The sequence below is a fragment of the Sorex araneus genome, chromosome 2 (genome assembly GCF_027595985.1).
Source record: "Sorex araneus isolate mSorAra2 chromosome 2, mSorAra2.pri, whole genome shotgun sequence".
In the NCBI taxonomy this organism is placed as follows: Eukaryota; Metazoa; Chordata; class Mammalia; order Eulipotyphla; family Soricidae; genus Sorex; species Sorex araneus.
The window spans coordinates 305,041,048-305,064,908 of record NC_073303.1 but is presented as its reverse complement, the minus strand read 5'-3'; the positions used below and the strand labels follow the sequence as shown (position 1 = coordinate 305,064,908).

Genomic DNA, 23,861 nt, shown 5'->3' with positions numbered 1-23,861 from the left:
CTGAAAGACTTAGGGAAAGATGTTCATATGAACATGTGAGTGATAGCAATTTTGTTACAAGAAAATTACCAGATGCAAGGAATCAAACATATTAATGACAATGGCTTTGACCTAATAATCTTCAATTTTTGTATGTTCTCCCTTTTGGACAGAACCTATGAAAAGAATGCAGATATTGAAAAGCTGAGTTTCTTCTAATGAGGTTTCATACTTTGTAAATGTGCAATGTACTTTCAACATACCAAGAACAGCTGCATCTGTAAGACAGAGAATCACCCAGTCCACAACATCCTTCCCTTCTTATCACTGTCAAGTCTATCAAATGCTAGGATCAAACAACCCACTTGTCTAACCTGTTTCCTGCTTTAAAAAAATAGAGATGGCTTTTCTATAAATTCCTACTCTTATTTTCTTTAGGTCAATGAAATGAGAGGCTTGATAGTCACTCAGAAAGGCCTCTTGAAGTTCTGCACATAATCATTAATTCACACATCTTTCCCATTTCTAGTATAAGGTATTAGAAACATTAACTGCATCTAAGAAAGTGGGTAAAGAATCATTCTTGAGGCCAACTCCAACCTGCTTTATAAAGATAATTGACCCACAATGAAGTAGAAATAGATGCAAAACTTCCTCACTGACAACCAGACAGAAACGGTCAGTATAAAGGGTCATATGTGAGTATAAAGGATCATATGTGGGACAAGGAATGTTAAGAATTCATCTCCTAGAAACACATGAATCATGTAAATCTTGCTCTGAAGGAAACTTTACCAGTAATGGACTTGTCCCTCACTGAGCCAATCCCATTTAGACATACTAAAAGAAAAAAATATTAATATTTAGTGGTTCAGCTTATTTATTCTATATAATTATAAAATTTAGTAGTGACTGGAAATTAAGAAATTCTCAGAGTCAGGTCTCACTAAACAGTAAGGAACTAATTTACATATGAAAAATAGACATTGTGATCAAAATAGTAGTTTTATTTTTTTTCAGTATGAGGTCATTTTACACACTATTCCCGAGGATATCTATAACATATCTGAGATTATTATTATAACAGAGATATCTGCTAATCTCTCACTATTTCTCCTCTCTGAGGTAACTACTATCATATCTTTAAGGAATCAAGTCTATGAGGTAAAATAACTAAAGTATGAGGGCTCAAGAGGCAGTACAGGAGGTAAGGCACTTGCCTTGCATGTGTCTGTAATCCTGGTTAGATCCTTGGGACTACCATGGTCCCCTGAACACTAACTGCAGTGACTTCTGAGCAAAGAACTGGGGATAAGCCCTAAGGTCTGCGGGCTTGGCTCAAATACCAAAAACAAACAAAACCCCCTAGCACTTTTTTAAAAGTGTGAGTGTGACTTTATTTTATTTTTGCAACAATAAAGACTTACATTTTATTTGTGGCTGTATTCCCTTCATATATTTATCCACTGTTTGTGAGAACATTTGAATTCTATTCTCTTTGCAGATTCCAATTTATACAATACAGTGTTGTTAATTATAATCATTATGCTATACATCGGGCTGGAGCTGGTAGGATGTTTGCCTTACACAAGGGACCTGGATTCAATTCCTCCACCCTTCTCGGAGAGACCAGCAAGCTACCGAGAATATCTCTTCTGCTCATCAGTGTTTACTAAGCTACCTGTGGCATATCCCATATGAAAAAAACAGTAACAACAAGTCTCACAATGGAGAAGTTAATGGTGTCTGCTCCATCAAATCGATGAGCAACAGGATTACAGTGACACAGTGTGATACAGTGATGCTATACATCAGATCCTCAGGACTTAGCCATTTTGACCTAAACATTTTTACTATTTTACCAACCTCTCTCTTCTCTATTCTAGACCCTAGCAATCATTTTGTTTCTGGGGGCTTCAGTGTTTGTTGTTATTGTTCTTAATATAAATGAAGACATCCAGAACCCAGCCACGGCCATGCTTAAAGCCACTCTCTACACGTTCAGACGAGCCTCGTGCATGAAGGAGCAGGCAGAGGAACCCAGGTGTCTGAAACTCGGGGCCAAGATCTCCAAGGCTGCTTGAATTGGGACTGGGTCTCTTCAGCTCAGATCCCCAGTTTTCCAGTAGCTAGGCAGTCACGCCCAGAAGTTGCGCCCGACACCCTGTAATCCCATCAACGGCCACCATCCAGAGACTATAAAACCAAGCTCCCGGAAGCACGTGGCCACAGTGTGGCCGCTCAACATCTAATAGCCTAGTTCTTACTCTTGGAGAACCTGACAAGCTACTGAGAGTCTACTGCCCGCTCGGGAGAGCCTGGCAAGCTCCCTGTGGTGTCTTCATATCCCAAATACAGTAACACATATATATGTACCTCTCAGAGAGCCTGGCAAGCTACCAAGAGTATCCCGCCTGCCCAGTAGAGCCTGGCAAGCTACCTGTGGTATATTCAATATGCCAAAAACATTAACGATAGGTCTCATTCCCCTGACCCTGAAAGAACCTCCAATCGTTGGGAAAGACAAGTAAGGAGAGGCTGCTAAAATCTCAGGGCTGACTGTAATAGAGACATGACTGGTGCCTGCTCAAGTAAATCGACAAACAACGGGATGACAGTGATACAATATAAGTGAAGTTTTGCAATACTGCCTTTTCTTGACTTATTTTACTTACCATAATGCTCTCTACGTTCATTCATATTACCATAAATGACAGGGCTTCTTTTTATTTTAGGACAGAAAAACATTCCATGGTCTATAGGTATACCACATTTTTTTTTAATTCATCCAAAATGCCCAACTACATGTATGTTATTGTTTATAGTGCTGCATTGAACGTAGAAATTCAGATAGATCTTTGAAATAACGACTCTTTTCTTCATTTATACACCCAGAAATATCATTGCTAGATCACATAAAACTATAATTTTAATTTCTTGGTGAAATTTCAATGCTGTATATTTTATATTTAACACTGCATTGATAGTTCTAGCACTAGAATGCATCCTTTTGGGGGAAGATGCACACCTGGTAATTCTATACTGACTGTGCTCAGGGGTCCAGCTTAGTAGTGCATGGGGCCCATAGGTGGTGCTAGTATTTCAACCAAAGTAGTCACCACAATTGCAGGCAAGCACCTGAACGTTAGTACAACCTCTCTGTCTCTAGTTGACATTCTTACTAACAGTGTATATAGGATTATTTCACATCTTCACAAGCATTTGTAGTTTTCCTATTCATCTTGCCTTTTTGATAATAGACTTAATATATATAACATGACATGTCACTATTATTTTTATTTTCATTTCCTAATAAGTGATACTGAATATAACTTTCTATGCATTGTTGCATGACCAGTTGTGCGTTTTTTTAAAAAATGTCTTTTTATGTCTCATGTTAGTAGTTTTTGTTATTAATTTTTATGATGCATTGAATACTTTAAATTATAACTACTTAATGTTTATGAGATTTTCTGAAACTTTCCTCCAGCCCAATGCTGCCTATTAATGAATGTTTTCCTTTGCTGTGCAGAAGCATTTTATTTTTATGTACTATCACTTATTTAGAATTGCTTTACCCCAAATCTAAAATGTTCATTAACGTAATGCTCATCTTATGTTTTCATTTTTCATTTTATGCTATGATGTCTGATATTTGAGTCTTTACTCCATTTAGATGTAATGTTTGTATCTGATATAAAGCAAGGGTCCACTTTAATTATTTTTCATATGAATGTCCAAAACAGCATTTAAAAGTTTGCCATTTATATTCTTGGCTCATTTATCAAAGATTAGTTTTTTTAAAATGTCAATGCCATACTAGTTTAAATACTGTACCTTTCCAATGCAATTTGATTCAGGAAGTATGATGTCTCTGTTTTTGTTTCTCAAGATTCCTCGACTATCAAGGTCTCTTATGGTTGCATGCAAATTTTAGGGTAGATATTTATATTTTTGTTGAAAGTGGCACAAGAATTTTGGTAGAGGGGCTGAAGCGATAGCGCAGCAGATAGGGTGTTTTCCTTGCACAAGGCTGACCCAGGTTTGATTCCCAGCATCCGATATGGTCCCCCAAGCACTGCCAGGAGTACTTCCTGAATACAGAGCCAGTAGTAACCCCTGAGCAACGCTGGGTGTGACCCAAAAAAGCAAAAAAAAAAAAAATTTGGTAGAGGTTTTATTGGATCAATAGATAACTTTGTACAGTATAGACATTTTAGCAATAAAAATATTTTGATTTGTAAGCATAAATGTTATTATTATTGTGAATACTATTTATTATATGTCTCAGTGTCTTGCAGTTTGTTGTATATCATGTATTTATATTTAGTTGTTATCATCAAGGATTATTAAAATTTTTAGTTCTATGTTTATTAGTGGACTGGAGCGATAGCACAGTGGTTGGGCATTCGCCTTTCATGCGGCCGACCCGAGTTCGATTTCTCCGCCTCTCTCGGAAAGCCCAGCAAGCTACCGAGAGTATCGAGCCTGAGCGGCAAAGCCTGGCAAGCTACCTGTGTGCATTGGATATGCCAAAAACAATAACAATAAGTCTCTTAATAAGAGACGTTACTGGTGCCTGCTCGAATAAATCGATGAGCAAAGGGATGACAGTGACAGTGATGTTTATTAGAGGGTTTGACCTATAATTATATTTTTTCAAGTTTGCTTGTAACAATTTGATATCCCAGTAATGCTGGTCTCATAAAAACAAGTGTGTCAGTTCTTCCTCCTTTTTAATTTTTGTAATGTTTTAAAGAGGAGTAGTATTGTTTCTTGTTTAAACATGTGGTAGAATTGGAGAATATGAATTTTGGAAAGCAGTAAAATGAAGTGATATAATAGTTTAAGCATAAGGATAGCCTAATAGTCTGGGGCATCTATGCTATTATAGGAGGTTGGAAATATTTAAAGATTTTTAGAGAGTACTAAAACAATGAGAATGGACTTTAATGAACACTAATCTTATCTGCATTAAACAGAGTTTCAGTGATTTGTTTCTAATTTTGAATGAAAGTATCTTATTTTTATTCATGAATTTTTAAAACATAAAAATGGCCGTTAAACTATATTTATCTTTCATCTGCCTCTTTCATCTATTTTAAAACTCACAGAATCAAATTGTTATAGATGCTTTTGAATTTCCTGGGAGTACTTGCAGTCACAGTCTTATGTGGAGTTAGTGTGTTTATTAGCTGAGGATAGGTGGTGATAATTTTGTCATTTTTTTCCCTTTGGGTTTGCTATTATATCATCTACACTTTGAAAATTATGGTATAAAAAAAGGTTTTGGAATACAGAAAGAGCCCACAGAATGGGAAAGAATATTTACCCAATACCCATCTGATAAGGGATTAATATCTAGTATATACAAGATACTTATAGAATTGTATAAGAAAAAAACCTCCAATCAATCCCATCAAAAAATGGGGAGAAGAAATGAACAGCAGTTTCCTCAAAAAAGAAATACAAATGGTTCAAAGGCACATGAAAAAATGCTCCACATCACTAGTCATCAGGGAGATGCAAATCAAAACAACAATGAAATATCATCTCACACCACAGAGACTGGCACACTTTTAAATGAACAAAAGCAACCAGTTTTGGTGTGGATGTGGGAAAAATGGGACGCTCCTTCACTGTTGGTGGGAATGCCGACTGGTCCAACCTTTCTGGAAAACAATATGGACAGTCCTTCAAAAACTAGAAATTGAGCTTCCATATGAACCCGTAATACCACTTCTGGGAAGATACCTGAGAATGCAAAAGAGCACAGTAGAAATTATATCTGTCCCTATATATTCATTGCAGCACTGTTCACAATAGCCAAAACATGAAACAACCCGAGTGCCCTAAAACAGATGACTGGTTAAAGAATCTTTGGTACATCTACACAATGGAATACTATGCAGCTGTTAGGAGAGATGAAGTCATGAAATTTGCTTAGAAATGGATAAACATGGAGAATATCATGCTAAGTGAAAGGAGCCAGAAAGAGAGGGACATAGAGGGACTGCCCTCATTTGTGGAATGTAGGGTAGCATCACATGAGGCTGACACCCCAAGACGGTAGATACAAGAGCCAGGGGGATTGCCCCATAACTGAAAGACTGCTTCATGAGTGGAGGGAAAAAGGCAGATGGAATAGAGAAGGGATCTCTAAGAAAATGATGGCTAGAGGACCCAGTTGGGATGGGAGATGCATGGCGAAATTAGATAATGGACCAAACATGATGACCTCTCAGTGTCTGTGTTGCAAGCTATAATGCCCCAAAGTAGAGAGAGAGCATGGGGAATATTGTCTGCCTTAGATGCAGGGGGAGAGTGTGAACTGTGGGGTATACCCGGGATATTGGTGGTGGGGAATGTGCACTGTTGGAGGGATGAGTGTTTGATCATTGTGAGATTGTAACCCAAACATGAAAGCTTGTAACTATCTCACGGTGATTCAATAAAACTTTAAAAATTAAAAAAAAAAAAAAGGTTTTGGAGGCAGCCTAGAAACAGATTGGCAGTAGGAGCAACCATGAGACTACTGAAATAATTAAAACCTGGAATAATGGTTGTCAAAGACTAATAATATGAACTATTGTATGCAGTATTCGATGGGAACAAAATTTCTTGCGGGTGAAGGGTGGATGGGGAAAGTGAGGCTACACAGCATTGCTGACAGTTTGCCCCTGACTGCAGCCTCAGGCATCACTCTTGGACACGCGTGGGGGAACCCCATGTTATGCCAGAGTTCCACCAGAGTTGACCTAGTGCCAGCTAATTGCCTTAACCCTGCACTATGTCTTTGGCCCAGGAACAGAATTTCTTTTTAAAAAATGATTAAATACAGTTGAGACGAGAGGGAAAGAGAGAAATATAAAATACATTTTAAGGGTTTAATTTAGAAAACATCATCATCATCATCATCATCATCATCATCATCATCATTATCATCCCATTGATTGTCGAATTTCTTGAGCAGTCTCAGTAACATCTCCATTCATTCTAGCCCTGAGATTTTAGAAGCTTCTCCCTACTCGTCCTTCCCAATGATGCCACATTGGAGACTCTTTCAGGGTCAAGGCAATGAGACCCATCATTGTTACTGCTTTAAGCATATTAATACACCATGGGGAGTTTGCGAGGCTCTCCCATGTGGGCAGAAAACTCTCAGTAGTTTGCCAGGTTCTCCCAGAGGGAAAAGTAGGCTATAAGATATCACTCAGCCACACTTCCAGGAGCTTGGTTTTAAGTCTCTGGATGCTGGCCATTGATGGGACTACACGGCTGGGGGTGGGAGAGGGGCTGGACAGTCCCTGGGTGTGACCACCTACCTACTAGGAAATGGGAAATCTGGGTGGAGGAGGCCCAGTTGTTGTTGTTACTGTTTTTCTGTTAGGTAGTTCCTAAGCAAATAGGGAACTAGCGCAGAGCCAACCAAGATGGCAGTTCAATAAAAGAAACCAAAGTTCAGTCAGTGCTGTTTTGGTCTTGCAGATCAGGGAACCAACAGGACACATCTCAGAGTGAGCCATGGAGGTGCCAGGCTTTGAAGTTGGGTCTTCATCTCTAAGTTCTGTGCTAGATCTTGTCACTAGACAGAATAACTCTCAACTTCGAATAGTTGTAGTGAAGGTCATTTTGTGAAGAATAAAATGTTGTTCATTTATATTACCATTTATAAAATAATCATTCTTGTTGTAATGTAAGGAACATGATTTCATTAGTGCTAGAAATCATGGTTTTGATTAATGGCTTTCATACCTTGTCAACTTACATATGAAGTCATTCAATCTACTGGAACCAAGAAGATATTTTTTTATATCCTTTTCCAACATTGACATCAGATTCTTTCCCCCCACCCAGTGTTTATTTTAAGCTATGCTATCTCTCTCTCTCTCTTTCTCTCTCTCTCTCTGAAGCACTATTTAAAAGAATATAATTTTATTCATGTAGGAATTTTCTCACTAAAATTAAACATACAGTGAGCTTGCTGATTTTATACTTTTGCAAGCTCTTCCTTTCCATAATATATACGTATGAACCACTGGTTTTAATGGACAGCTCATCTAAATTACATTCAAACATAGTCCTGTCATGAAAATCTACAGTGATCTGAAACCTTTTGAAAAGTATCATTATTTTCCAGAATTTATTTCCTTTATCTTCTCACAGCAGTTTGCACTATATTTTTTAATCACAATGCAGAATTATGGCATTACTAATAAGACTGTTAATTAAGTTTTTCAGAAAGAAATTACTTTAAAGGACACGTGATTCTCAAATGACTCACATATTCAACTTGAAATACATTGCTTTTTTATTGCTATTTATTGCTCTTTATCTCTCTTCTCTCTCCTATTTTCACAATAAAACGATTCACTATAAAAAAAGAAATTATTTAGTTATGATTTCCTGTAGCCAATGTTTTGAAAAACTGTGGTGGTTTCACTTAAAAATATAAAGTTTTATTTGAAGTTTTAATTGAATTATAATGGTGTGGAATTTTAGGAATTTAGTTTAAATCTCTACACATGTGTGTATGTCACTTTCCACAATAAATTATTTTTTAAAAACTTCCTTCCCAAAAAATGTTGTGTTAGAAAATTTTAAAGATATTTAGGGAAAGAGTGCTCAAATTTTTACTTTACTAATAACTAATAAAGTTAGATTTTCAAAATCTATTGATATTGAACCAGTGAAACATATTCCAGATTATTCCTTCTTATTTAACATTTATGTATTATAGTCTTATAAATTCAGGTAAATTTTAGTGGGTATAATTTACTAGCTTTGAGATGTCACTAATCACTAATTTCTCAAAGTAATAAGTTAATATCAATTTGGAAATAAACGTTAATATGTTTTTATTTAGATTTTATTGAATTGTGACATTATCTTTCACATTAAACCAGACATATACTTTAGAAATTGTTTTGTTTTGGGAATGAGAGTTGGCAGTTCTTGGGGTTCTTGCTTGTATACCATGATAAGATGCCAAGAGTTGAACCCAAAGATCCTTCATGCAAAGTGTACCATACAGACACTTGAGTCATCTATTTGTTCTCTGACATAAATTTTGGAAGTTATTGATCCTATTTTTATGAACTAAACTTATTATGGAGAACATCTCTGTAAGGACTTATCCTGTTTTCCAATTGCTTCTGATCCACTATAGAGCCATCCTTAAATTCTTGCTCTGTTTTGGAAATAGCCTTAGGAATCCTGAAGAGTCTGTTTATTTCAAAGGCTCCCGGGTAAAGAGGGCAGGAAAAGAAGAGAGCAAAGTCATTAGCTGGATTTCTTCATCTATCACAATAAGACATACCAGGTCCTGGAGCTCTAAATAATTCTAAACATTCCAAAGACTTGTGCTGGTAAGAAGGACACATTTCTTAAAAGCCGTTTTCTAAGTCAGGAGCTAATAATATCCTCAACCTACTTGCCTGTTGCAAATATCTATGACACAAAGTATGGATAATTTCTGCTGAATTGAACTCATAATGATAGAATTTATAATCCGTTCCAATGTAGTCGAGATCTAAAGTATATTAGCCCTTCATCAAAGAGAATGATAAAAAGCAGCATTAATATGAGTGTATAGTAATTATTCAGAGCTCATAATTATTCTCCAGTTAACTACAGAGAAATGCTGAGTTTTTTTTAATTAAAGAGTACTGTGTTAAAATTCTGAAATTTAAGAATGCAATGGGAGTCCTTTGTAAACATGAATATCTATAATTTTACGGAATTTTGGGGGACCATAAAAAGTTAAAATTTCATGATGGGGCATTCCTTTTATTTTACTAGTTCTGTTGTTTTAGCTTGGAACCTATTTATTGCCTATGGGAGAAAGTATAGGATATGGGAGTAAGGCCTATGGGAGATTTAAAATATAGTAATTATTTTCTCACTTCCTTTTAAAATGACAGGAGGTCTACTTTCCTATTAATGCTAATGAGAGTTATATGTGTGTTCTTCAAGGAGGACACACCCTACAGAGCTTCAAGGTAGAATAAATCACTTCCACTTTCAGAAGTTAGAAAACTCATTTACTATATATTAGTGCTTTGAAACACCTACTTAAACTATGAGCTCTGAAAATGTACTATTTGTAGTTAAAAAGAAGCATAAACTGTGGTTGGAATGTTGTGAAATTTTACTCTGTTAAATGATTGATATTTTATGCTTTGGAAAATCATTTTGATAAACTTTGAGGAATATATGCTCTCTACGATGTGGCTGTCTATTTTTCCGAAGAAACTTAAAATTAGTACTCTCACTCCCTTCTCTATATTTATTAATTTTTCACAGCAATAATTATTTGAAGTTTGATGGCTAGAATAAAAGGGAACTATGTCAAAATTGTTTGATATCTTAAAAAGAAAAGCAGCTCAAGGCAGTAGGCTATTTCCTTCCCAATCTGGGCTTAAGATATCTTGAGATCATGTCAAAATCTGTTTCTATAGTCCAAAAGCAAATATTTACTCTATTGAGACTTCTTCAGAGAAGCTAAGTACCTTAGTTTGTGAGTGGGGATCCTTAGATATTTCTTCTCTATGCCTTTAGGCATATGTAATAAATGAAAAACAATTTTAACATTTTTTGTTACAGTAACTTTTGGCACGAAACGCTATTAGTACTCTTCTTGGTGAAGTTTTCCTAATATCAGATTTGTAAAAATGTATTGATGTTCACAAGGTCAAGTCATTTTGAAATCACTAACATAATATAACTCTGAAATCCATTCTAGGAAACAATTTAATATCACTCAAAAATAAGGATTTATTCAGTACTCAATAAATGAAAGCTTTTATTTAGAAAATTCATCTAGTTCTCTCATATAAAAATGTTCTGGGGCTGGAGTGATAGCACAGTGGGTAGGGTGTTAGCCTTGCATGCATCCAACCTGAGTTCGATTTCCAGGATCCCATATGGTCCCCTGAGCATCTCCAGGAGTGATTGCTGAGTGCAGACCCAGGAGTAAACCCTGTGCATCGCCGGGTGTGACCCAGAAAGAAAAAAAAAAGTTCCTATTTCTTTATAATGTTAAAGCAGTATTGTAATCTTTTGCTAAGGACATAGATGTGTGTAAGTTACATTTTTAGATGTTGAAAATCAAAAATAAATGTGCAAAAATAGTAAAATATGTTCTTTGGCTCTATATTTATCCCAAGCCATATTAAGAGGCATGGGGCTTCCTAAGCAGAGGGAGAAGATACTAATAAATATTACAAAAAACAGCTGGTGTTTTTTCTATCCCATTTGTGGAAAAATTCTCTTATTTTGTAAATGGGATTGCTTCCATGGCCTCTTTCCCCTTAGACCCCAGAACAAATAGCAACGGAGAACTAGGTTGTAATATGATATTTACATATGAAAAAAAAGATTCTATCTTCCACTGTAAGTGGGCAGGTGTTGCTTAACAGCTCAAACCAATTGCATATAATTACAATATGATTTTATTGTGATGCCACATTTCAACATTGTAAGTACACATTTCAATTAGGAGTAACAGTGGGTGGTCAGGAGAAGAAAACAAATCACTAAGACAGAATTTGGGGGAGAGACAGCAGGTAAACAACCTTGGGATTCCAGAATTTTCCTCTGCAGTTGCCCCACTGCAGGAGGGAAGGGCCTTTTCTCCTGAACAGGAATGATCTGTAACTCTGGAAAATGCTTCGGATGCACGGTTGTGGAGTCCAGAAAATGATTCAAAATAGACCCAGTTGAATCCCCATATTTATAGAATATTTCAGAGGTGTATTATTAGGACCAACTGTTAGTTTCAATATAAGCAGGGTCTGTCATCCAGCCAGGTTCTATTCTTGTCTGTTGCATGCCAGATCGTCTCAGAATCTCCATAAACAAGAAGCTTCTCTCGATCTTATCCTTCTTTTGCCCTTTACGGACAAAATAATAGTTGTATGATTGCCCCTAGTTTCTCGATTGCTCTTGCAATAGATATCAGTGAGATGTCATACACTCTGTCTCAATAACCTGCATCTTTCTGTCTTCCAGGGGAAATACTTCTCAATAGTATTGATCTTTATAATGCATACTTACATATGTTTTACAAGTAAACAAGCAGAATAGTGACATTTTAATAAAATTTTTGTTGCACCAAACTAGCAGTTTGCCAAATATGTGAAACAACTGGCTTGATGGCAGTAGAACCTGAGGTATTTCCCCCCAAAAATTAAATAAATTACTTTGGATATTATAAATGGGGATAAAAGACACTTCTCTATGAAGAGTCCAGGGAGATATCTCATAAATATCTGCACAAGATATCTACACAAAATTAAGAAATTGGCTCAATTTAATAGTGATTTTTTCCCCACATTTTCCCCAAATGTTAATGAATTGATGATTTGGGGTGGGGGGCAGGGGGGAGTTGTCTAATACGACTGTTTTTCATTTTTGTTGTATTTAGCAGAGCCTGGCAAGCTACCTGTAGCATATTCAATGTGCCAAAAACAGAAGCAAGTCTCAAAAAGAGAAAAAATGGAGACGTTACTGGTGCCCACTCAAGCAAATCAATGAGCAAGAGAATGACAGTGACAGTGATTAGTTGGGTCATATCTGGCAATGCTCAGTGCTTACTTATGGATCTACTGTCAGAGATCAATCTTGGTGGTTTCTCAAGGGATTATATGTGGTGCTTGGTATTAAATTCCAGTCAGCTGCATCCAAGGCAAATACTTTACTGCCTATGCTCTCTCTGGCCCTACACCAGTAATTCTTTTTTTAAATACAGCCAAGAACTAAGAAAAATACATACTTTAAAATTGAAAAGCTGATCATGATTTTGCAGCAATAATTACCTACCACCATAGGTATGTGTATGATAATAAAATTCTGTATTTTAGATAATATTCTTGAAAGCAAAAGTACAAGAATGTAAATTCACTGAAATCTGTTCATGTACTACTTCAGATAACTGCAAAAACATACAAAGCTCAAATATTTGATTTTCTAAGTATAATATTTTACATGTTTTAAAATTTAAAATACTTCATTTACAGTACTTATACCATAATTTTAATATTAAAGATATTTATATTTTTCAGATATGTAGAATATTGTTGCATGACCATCAAATAGTATTAAGGGCACTTTTAAAATGAAAAAAATAAAATTAAGTAGGATCATAATAAAGAAAGGTAGATATCTGTGAGCTTGCAGAAAATTTTCCATTAACATGAACTATTGCTTTCATCTGGGTTTTTTTCTTAATGGAATGAATGTTTGTATGAATGATTGCAAAATTATACCACTCATTTATTGTGTATGGTTCTTCTAATCTGTATCTACAATGACCTTGAAATGATGACTTTATAATCAACTTGGTCAATGAGTTCTTTCAATTACATAGGTTTTCTTATCCTCAGTCTTTTGATCTTAACCAGTTATTCCTCCTTTAAAAGCTCTCTCTCTGAACTTGTTATACATGGATGTCATTTTTCCTTCTGTTTTCTGAGTGGGTTCTCTTATTCTTTGAGGAATGTAATTAGTGTAGTTTTGGCTTACAACTATAATGCACAGTCATCACTGAGATCTTTCTGAAAATGGTAGCAGACCTTTCCTTTGAAGTGTGATTAGGGTTAATATGTACTGTTCTACTGCTTATATTACTGAAATAAACACATGACTTTTAGTCCTTTTTTCCTCCTCCTTTTCTATGACTGTTATTTTATGCATGACAAAATTTTCTGCTTACTGCTCTGTGGTTGGCCGTCTTTTAACGTGAGTGTCCTGTGTTTGTAATGATTGCTTTTTGCATGAGGATTATGAAATGTCATTTCAATTAAATGGTTTCGAAAACAAAATGGAATGTGGGACTTCAATTGCTTTATTGTGTGCTAAATATGTCAATTATATGACACTTAAAATTACTTTCACATGGCCTTTGACTTCCCCTTTGGTGTATGCTTTTTTAGTCAAGCAAATTAGTATTGTTAAGTATAATAAAAGTTATTAAACATTCACAATGTTTTAATAAAATTATTATCCTAAAACATGATCCCATTATAAATAACTATAGTGGGCATGACATTGTTTGAGGGCATAATTCCTCTATATATTTAAATTAATTATCATATATGAGCCCTGATTGTAACTACCTTACTAATTTAAATATTAACTTCTATTGATGATGGCTTTACAAACTGATGAGATTATGCTTATACAATTGTACAGGTTTCAAATCTCTTAAGCACAGTATATTCAATTAAAACACATGGGGAAGTATTTATCTAGTGATAAGTAATTTTAAAAAGTCATAGTTTGGAAAATGGATTAATACAAAAAATGTGTAAAAAACCCATGTTAATGATGTTTTAGTAAAGAAGAAAAAATTTAAAAAATAGCACTAAAATATTCTTTTCTTTTTTCCCTAATGTTATTATGCTGTCCCAAATTAGAGAATGAGTTTGGCCTACTTTCCTTACTGTTGTCACCAATTCAAATTAGAAAAGACACTGGATAAATTAAATTCTTTCAGCTAATAAAATTGTTTACTTTTTTGTAAGCAGTGGGTATTTGAAAAAATAATTTCATTTGCTTGTGACTTGAGTTTCAAGCCATAATGTATTTTTTATGCTGGATATATTCACAAGCCAAATCATCTATGATATATTTTGGGGAAAGGGCTTTTTTTTTCTTAGACAAAATAATGATCAACCTTGAAGTAACCGTTTTTCCATTCTTTTTGAAAATATCCTTGAGAATTTTAATATTGATATTTATTTTTCCCCTCAGTCTTGTTTATTCTTGAATTGTCTTTTTTTTTCCCCCCTCCATTTCTCCGTTCTCAATCCTAGGTCCCCTTACAAAGAAACAGACAGATGATTTAGGTGATAATGACGGTGCTGAAGATGAAGGTATTTTTTCCACCAAATCTATTTGCATGACAAGGACCTCAATCACTTTTTCCACCCCTTTCTATTTTTTTACTTCTTGTCTTTTTTTGAAGAATTGTTTTTAATTCCAGTTTTTGATGTGTTTTGTCTTCTTGCTTGATGTTGCATATGAATATACATTTAAATTTTTTTTTAAAGAAATGAATGTTAAGTTTTACATTTTGATGCCAACCATTAAAATGTTTTAAAAAGAGGGGGACTTTTTTTTTGTTTTCTTGAACTGACTTTTGATATGTTTCATCCCACGTTTTGACCAAATTTGTCCATATTCTTTGAACTAACAATCTCCTTCCTGTAGTCTCTCTGTACCCATTTTGCATGTTTTCTAATCTGTGTAAATATTTTACTCAATATCAAATTGTTTCTCATTTTTACATTTGATATTTGTTTAAAAAGGACCCTGTATTCAATAAATTAAAGGACAAGTCAAAAGCTGATATAAAGTGTTTCTTGAGCAGTATGATTTATTTTTAAAAGCTCTGTATTCTGCTGTTCACAAAAAAGTATATGAAACAAGTAGAGATAAATGGATTATATCTACTTAGAAAAAAGTGTACAGCCACTTAAGAATTTGGGGCTTACCATAGTGTTTTTACGATAATATTTACTTTTTCATTTTTAAAGCAAAATATTTAAGGTGGATTTCAAAGACACACCATATAGACTGGCTAATGATATTTTATTTTCAAAATATTGTCATTTTTGGAGACAGAGATCAGAGGGTATGGGCACTTCTCTTGCAAGCAGCTACTGGGGCACCTTATCCCCGGAACCCCTACAGGAGTGATCCCTGAGCACAGAGCCAGGAGTAAATCATGAGGAGTGCTGTCTAGTCTTCTTTAAAAAATAAACATTTCCTCTCAATCAAATAAACAGCTTCTGGGGCAGGAGAGAGTTCAGCAAGTAAGACACTTGCCTTGCACGCAGCCAGTCCAGGTTTGATCTCCAGAAACTGATATGGCTACACAAGCCCACCAGGAGTGATTCCTGAATGGAAAGCTAAAAGCGTAACCCCTGAGCATCGGCCAGGTGGGACCCCCCCAAAAAAAAGAGGTTTATTTTTTCAAGTTATAATATGTTATTTTAATTTGGTATATAAATATAAATATACATTCAATTCATTTTTTTGTATAAATCAACTGTTCTTAACTAAAGATCCATACTATTGATAGTTTCAGGTCTTCTGGAGTCCAGCAAGGGCTTTTTTTTTCCTCAATTGTCTCCAATAATAATAATTATTCTAACTGAGGTGACAAACTTAATACCAAGCTTAAAAGTGATTTCCTGAACGCTAAAAATAAAATTTCATAATAATATCCATGAAGTATTAAGAAAACATTGACAAAATAGTTCCCAAGAAGATCAGTAAAACTCTACTTCATAAGCCACAACTATTAATGAATCTTTATAAAATTATTTGAATTATTTTCATTGAGAGATATATAACACACTGCTTCCCAGGATACTATCAATATATAGATGAAGTTTTAAAAAATGTAAAAGTTATGTTGGGTATTAATATTTTCATAATGATGAGAATTATTTTCATCATTATTTCATTAATTTTAGTCAATATAACTTATACTAAAATATTAATTTGTTATGAGTTCTACCATAAAATGGAAAAATAGAGCATCAACATTTGAAATAGATCATTACAGATACCCAAATTATTGTTTTCAATTGTTATAAGATAAAAATAAACTTAGAACAGGATTAAACTGTTATAATTTCAATTATTCAAAAAATTAGCATTATTTGTTAACTTTGAGAATTTGATTTTTTTCCCCACTGTTCTTCAAATCTCGAGTCTTTCACTTTTTTTTTTCTTTCTATCTGTTTTCATTCAACCCTCTGAAAATCCATTTTTTTCCTTTTTTTTTTTTTTGGCTTTTTTTGGTCACACCTGGCCATCTAAAGGGTTACTCCTGGGTCTGCACTCAGGAATTACTCCTGGCAGTGCTGGGGACCATATGGGATGAGGAGATTGAACCCGCGCCAGGCACACGTGCAAGGTAAAGGCCCTACTTGCTGTACTACTGCTCCAGCACCTGAAAATAATGAAATCTTAGACATTTGTTGTCTAAATCCTAAATACCAAGAACTTAAAGATAGCTTCATAAAACTCCAAATTTTCTAGTATACTGACAAGGTTATTAGTATACACTATTTCTCCCTTAAAGGATATTTTGATACCTGACTTAATACATTTATTTTTTTTTTCCTTTTGGTGAAGCACCATCACTCAAGTTAGACATTTATATGAATACAAAAGATAGTTCTGAACCACTGTAGTGAATCATATCCTGTAAATGTGAGTCTATTTTAAAGCATAATTTAAGACATATTTAAAATTTTAAAATAGCTAGTAAAAAACATCCCAAACCCTTACTTACACAGCAGATAGTATCTAGGTTAAATAATAAGCCATATAGCTAAGCCAATCAGTGATAAATTTTCAAATTAATAAATATGTTTTAAGTGTTCAAAGTGCAGTGCCAAGACAGTCAACTTTAGTTAGGCTTGTTATTCAGTATTTGAATAATAGTTTAGCAGTTGGTATGACAAATTAAAATAACATTTTAGAAAAAGTATGTATAAAAGTCTTACTTTTTAAATTAATTTTAAATGTGGATATATGAATGAAAATTAAAGGTCACTTTTCACATTTAATTTGCTGAAAACCGTGCACCAACATCAATGGACATAAAGTGTGCAGAGAGAAGGGCAAACTACTTGACAAACTACTCCAATTACTTCAGTCAGGAGTCCAGTTGTCTAGTGATTATTATGAAATTTTTTATTTCCTGGTAATTGTACCCTTAGCTGATTTCCCGGTCCCTTTTTCAGTCTATGTTCAGCAGCTGCCTGAAACTACAAGGGATTGTGCCCCTCATTCACTTAAATTAATCCATGGCTTTGAAGAAGTGCATATCTTTCTTCACTTCTAATTCTTCTTCCTATTTTTGCTATCATTTTCTTTACCATTTTTTGTCCAAAAACAATTGCATCACTTTTCATTTGTGTTTCAGAGTAGTGAATGTAGCTAGATATTTTGCATGCTTTATATATAGTAAGGGGTGGAGAGATAGCACAGCGGGTAGGACGGGTAGGACGTTTGCCTTGCACGAGGCTGACCTGGGTTTGATTCCTGCATCCCTTTCGAAGAGCCTGGCAAGCTACTGAAAGTATCCCGTCCACGCGGCAAAGCCTGGCAAGCTACCTGTGTCATATTCGATATACCCAAAAACAGTAACGACAAGTCTAACAATGGACATGTTACTGGTGCCCACTCAAGCAAATCAATGAACAATGGGAGGACAGTGCTACAGTGCTATATGTAGTAAAGAAAATGACTAGCCAGAAGTTATAGAAATTGATGAAAACAAGATAGTAGAATAAAAAAATTGATAATTTAATAAATATATTTAAAATTCATGTTCTATTTTATTAGTAGTAATTGACAAATATTTAATTTTAATATCAAACTCAAATTTTATATTTTTGTATGAAATAATTGTTCTTATAGAGTTTTCTTTTTTCTTTTTGGGTCACACCTGCCAATGCACAGGGGTTACTGCTGGCTCATATATTCAGAAATTACTCCTGGCGGTGCTTGGGGGACCATATGGGATGTTGGGAATTGAGCCCAGATCAGTCTCAAGAACGGCAAAAGCCCTGCCCTCGGTGCTATTGCTCAGGCCCCATGTTCTTAAAGAGTTTGTTTTCTACGTTTGGGAGGAGAGCCTTACGCAGGGCTCAGGAAGGCCTGGACTGCTCGGCCACCTCTTGCCCTTCAGCGTTAGGCACCTAAACCACTGTGCTCTTTGAATGCTGTGGTGCCCCGTGGTGCTCCAGACTGGGTCAAGAGCATTCAGGTATCGAGGACACTGATGTATTGTAGCCTACAATTGTTCTTTTGTGTTAAAGAAGAAAATACCATCCCTAAAATTTAACATTTAGGGTATCTAATCAAAGTCCAACTCTTTATAACTTGAAAACTTAAAAGTATTGTCATAAACATTTAGAGAGAAAAAATTCACCAGTGTTACCTTTTTCCTATTCCACTCTTTCCAAATTCTAAGATCCTTGGCAAAGCTTTTTTTTAAAGTGGTAATATATAGAAAATAAAAGCATACCTAATGAATATTAGTAATTTTATTTTACCTAAAGTACAATTTTAGTCTCTGAGAATATTCTTTTGTTCTTAGTAAGTCAGGTAGCAGCTATTTAGGTGAAGTGAAAAAACACGGGTGAAACCTTCTATTTTCAGGGGAAAATATGGAAAAGAGTCAGATGGTCAATTTTTTAATTTGTTTATAATTAATTAAAAATTGGATAAGTTCTTTACTTTTCAATAAGTTTATAAAATTACTAAGATATGCAGTGATAAAAGATATGTTATCATTAAAATATATCAGCTGGTGATATTAATAGTTATTATTTAATTTTTATTATTTCAGTTATACATATACTGGTCTTTTAAAAATTAAATTAAATATATATATCATTTAAATATTTATATTATTAACATCCAAGATATATAGGTTGTGAATAAAAGTAATGTTTCTGTGATAAAATATCCTCTTCAGTAAATTCTAAAATGGATCTCTGATTAAACACAAATAATTCAGTAGTTCAGTAAAAGACCTAGAGACTTTGGCCAAACTTTAGTAGTCATAATTAGTCATGGTAAAGTACATGTACAAGAATTTTACCTATTTTAACAGTTAATACCAAATGTCTCATTGATGTTAAGATAGACTTAGGCAAATAAAAAACATTTTTTTCAAAACATGACATAAAAATTGGATAGAACCATCTGTAAAGAATTTTGGGGGTATATTATATTTTTAGGCAAGACTAAAATCTTTTGAGTATTTTGAAGAAGACAAAGTAGCATTAGAAACATCCCAGACATTTAATAATTCTATCATTTATTATTTTAAAATTAAGTTAACATATAGAACTCAAAATAGCTCCTAGAATCTAATGCCATATTTGTAGTGTTTACTAAAAATGTCCATTCTGTATCGTGGTTAGGTAGAAATGTGGCAGGTCTTCTCAATGTTTGCCTGTATTGTTTTCCAGGTGAACAGAATGGTTCTACCAAGATTTCATTACTGTTCACAGTTGGTGCTTTGTAATTCTATGTAATTTTAATTAAAGAAGAATTCTGAAACAGCCTCCCTCTGTGCTACCTCCAAGCATACAATTAGCAGAATACAGTGTCTGCTGTGAACACTCAGTTAATGATTTCAGTTTAATATTTTATTATTGCTTCTTCAGTGCCAGCTTAGTAGAAAATTCAACTAAAACTATATGTAGCAAACAAGCAGTTTAGGCTGTTAGTTTAACCCTATCAAAAAAAAAAAAAAAAGTGTTGCTCTCTGTAAGTTAACATCTCCACAAGCCCCCGGATTTTTACAAGTGAATGAATACCATTCCCTTCCAAGTATTTAATGAGGAAATGAATTTATACTTTCCTTCTGAAGTCAGCCATGTCTACTGTTTGATTTCCGTTTCAAAGTATTTCCTTATTACATTAAAAATTCACATTTTCCAAAAATACTTTTGTGGGAGGGTAAGGCTAATTTGTGAACTGATAGTAAGTAAAATGTAAATTAGCCTATAAAAAGTCTTCAAATTCTGCAAGAGGTATTTCCCAAACTTAAAAACCAGGACAAAACTTGACTTGAATGGTATTACAAGAGTTAAGGCATTTGCATGTGTCCTATCCAGTCATGTTGCTCCTAACATGTATGATCTTCTAAGCACTGCCAGGAATATCCCTGAGCACTAAACAGGATTAAGCTTTGAGTAGTGCTGGGTGTGGCCAAAACCCAAGCTCAAAAGACAGAAAAATCAGGCCAGTCAGATTGAACTGCAATTCATGACCCAGACTAGTTTTTATCACAAAAATGTTTAATATTACATTACAAATCAAGGTATTTAGAGACCTGAGAAATAGTACACCAGGTAGGGTGTTTGCCTTGCATGCAGCTGCCCCAGGTTCTATCCCTAGAACCCCAGATGGGATATTATAAATATCCCAGGGTATTTATAACAGTCATTCATTAGAAATATAAGGAATATTAGAAATATAAGAAATATTAGAAATTCATAGAAAATATAAGGCAGTCTCTAATATTCACCAGTATTTTTATTAAGTATGTCTTATTATATTAATTCATTCTAAAACCCAAAATCTCAATTTTAAAATATGAGACTAATTAAAAAATAAATCATGAAAAGCAAAGTAATCAAACTATCACAGTGGATGACACATTATAAGGACATCAAAAATGATGCAAATTTTATTTAGGCAGTAGATATAAGATCATGAATTATCATATAATAGCAAAGTTTTATTTTTTGTGTATATTAATAATCATAAATATATGCTATGTAATGTTAGCCAAAACCATGTTTGCTATTATATGGCTTAGTGGGTTTTTTTCCTCTAAAAAGTAGCTTATTTGGACCCAGAGAGATAGTGCAGGGATCAAGGCTGTTACCTAGCCAAGCACTAACCATGGTTAGATCTGGAACATTGCATATGACCCCGAGCATTGCCATAATCAGAATATTTTCTGATCATCACCAGGTATAGCACAATAAAAACACAAGCAAACAAACAAAAGAAGTGCTTTATAAACCAGTAAGAATTATTGGATTTTTCTTTAAATGTATTTATATATTCTCATTGAAAAAATAATAAAAGTAAAATCATTTACAAAAGTGATAAGATAAATTTAATTAAATTTCAAATCTATAAAAATCAGGTAAACACCCTAAATTTTGGCACTTTGTACACATAACTGATTATATTTTATCTTGTTTCTATAGGATAAATCTGTAGTCAAAAATGGAGCTAAGTAGAGTACAATAGTAAAAGAACATATATATGTATAAAATACACATAATTATTTTCTTCTATTTTTGAGAAATTTATAGGCCACACCAAAAGGTCCTTAGAAATTACTCCTGGCTCTGTGCTCAGGGATTACTTCTGGCAGGGCTCAGGGGACTATATGGGGAAAGTTTCCTCATAAGCATCACCTGATAGTACTTAAAATAGTAAAAACTAAATATGAGGCAATATATAGCATAATGGAATTATTCAAAACAGTGATACCATTTTCTTTAGTCTATGCTATTTGCTTTTGTTTAGGGCCACACTCAGGGGTGTTTGGAACTTCCTCCTAGTTGTGTTCAGGGATCACTCCTGAAAGACTCAGGGGATCATATGTGGTGCCAGGAATTAAACTGGGTAAACAGTGTGTAAGGCAACCTTTCCCACAGGTTAGCTCTTCTGCCCAATATGTGAATCTTAAATTTCATGTAACATATATAATTTAAAAAAATATTCAGAAGACTGTTTTATTATTTTTGTTTTGTTATAAATTCAAAATTCTACTAATATTTATATATATTTTAACTTTTGTCAGGCCTTATACTTTTTTTTTATTTTAAACCAAATTGAAAATAAAATAAATGAATCTATAGCTTTTTTCTGCAACAGTTCTTAATATGAATTGCTCAAGAAACACTTTAATAAAACAGCAATTTATAAAAGCTATATTAAAATCATGCCCCTTTGCCTATAAAATGGAATATATATGTTCTGCCCCATTATTTATGTTTTTCGAGGATAAGAACAATTGGAAATTATTTGTTTTTCAGATATTCGGGACAGTGGGGGTCCCAAGCCAGTGATGGTGTATATCCACGGTGGCTCCTATATGGAAGGTACTGGAAACTTGTATGACGGGAGTGTCTTGGCAAGTTATGGCAATGTGATCGTCATCACAGTCAACTATCGGCTGGGGGTACTTGGTAAGAGGCCTATAATTCTCACTATTATTCACCAATAATTGTGTGAGTTCTTTTTGATTTGTTTTGGTTTTTTTAAACTCATTGGTTTATAATTGTTGGCTGAACCATAAATTTGGTACTTTTAATAAGTTCTCTGCATGTTATATGCTTGGTGAGAGATAGGATTGGTTTCAAGATTTAGAAGTAAAAGTTGGTTACTTCTACTCTTGGGGAAGGTTCTTCCTGGTTTGGCTCTAATAGGGTCAACCATAAAAAATTGTCATGTGACAAACTATTCCTTCTTCCACATCTTTTTTTTAATGATTATATAAAATTATTTAAGATTTGTCACCAGCTGAGAATCAATTTTATATTTTTTTCAAGAATTTTTGTATAGAGTTATTTTGGCAATCTTTTTATAAAGTAAAAAAGAATTCAATAATTTATACACATGCAAAAGAAAAGTAGAGCAAAGAATCTTAGCTTTGAGTGAGGCCAAAGAGAAAACTTGTTTGCAAAATATTCAAGTACTCTAAAGAAGACAGAATATTTTGTAATAACCAATATTGAGGGTATAAAATTGATATTTTACTACTCTGACTTTATTTATTCTAGTATATGCAAAATGTGAGGAGCAAATTTACTATGTCATTTATGATAACACCTTTAACTACATATTTTAGAGGTACCCAAGGGTAAATTACCAAGGGTAAGTTATACCACAAAAGATTTAGGTTTTTTAACTCTAATTGTTTTTAAAAGGTTTTTACTATACTGTATACTCCTAAAGATATAATACAATTGGACATGACGAGGCATCTCCCTTTTTCATTATATGCTATTGAAAATCCGATTTTCTTTTGTCAATTATTCTGACTTCTATATCACTGTAATCTTATGTGTATGCTAATCTTGAAAGCGTACAAATATTAAGCTTTGCCCATGAAGTTTGAATGTTGTGGGGAAGAGGACATTTTAACCATGCAAAGGTAACATCTTACTTTTTTTTGAGTGTTTTGTTATGAGTTAAGAGATAATGTAGTATCAAGAGAGTAAAGTATATCTCGGTTTCCTTGAAAATATGCATTAGTACTTTCAGAGTCTCATATGTTATCCTTTCAATGGGTAAGGACAATTGTCTTCCTACCG

At 34.1% G+C, this 23,861-nt stretch overlaps 1 protein-coding gene across 7 annotated transcripts in view; it reads left to right on the top strand.

Moving 5' to 3' along the window:
- The window catches only part of NLGN1 (neuroligin 1), a 957,654-nt gene that overhangs the window by 432,454 nt on the left and 501,339 nt on the right, over nucleotides 1–23,861 (top strand). For 5 of the 7 annotated variants that reach the window (XM_055125786.1, XM_055125785.1, XM_055125790.1 and 2 more), the window contains 2 exons: nucleotides 14,796–14,855; nucleotides 22,581–22,733. In XM_055125786.1, coding sequence (XP_054981761.1) covers nucleotides 14,796–14,855; nucleotides 22,581–22,733 — 213 coding nt within the window. The remainder of the gene's footprint in view (nucleotides 1–14,795; nucleotides 14,856–22,580; nucleotides 22,734–23,861) is intronic. The other 2 variants (XM_004603098.2, XM_055125788.1) reach the window with 1 other exon arrangement.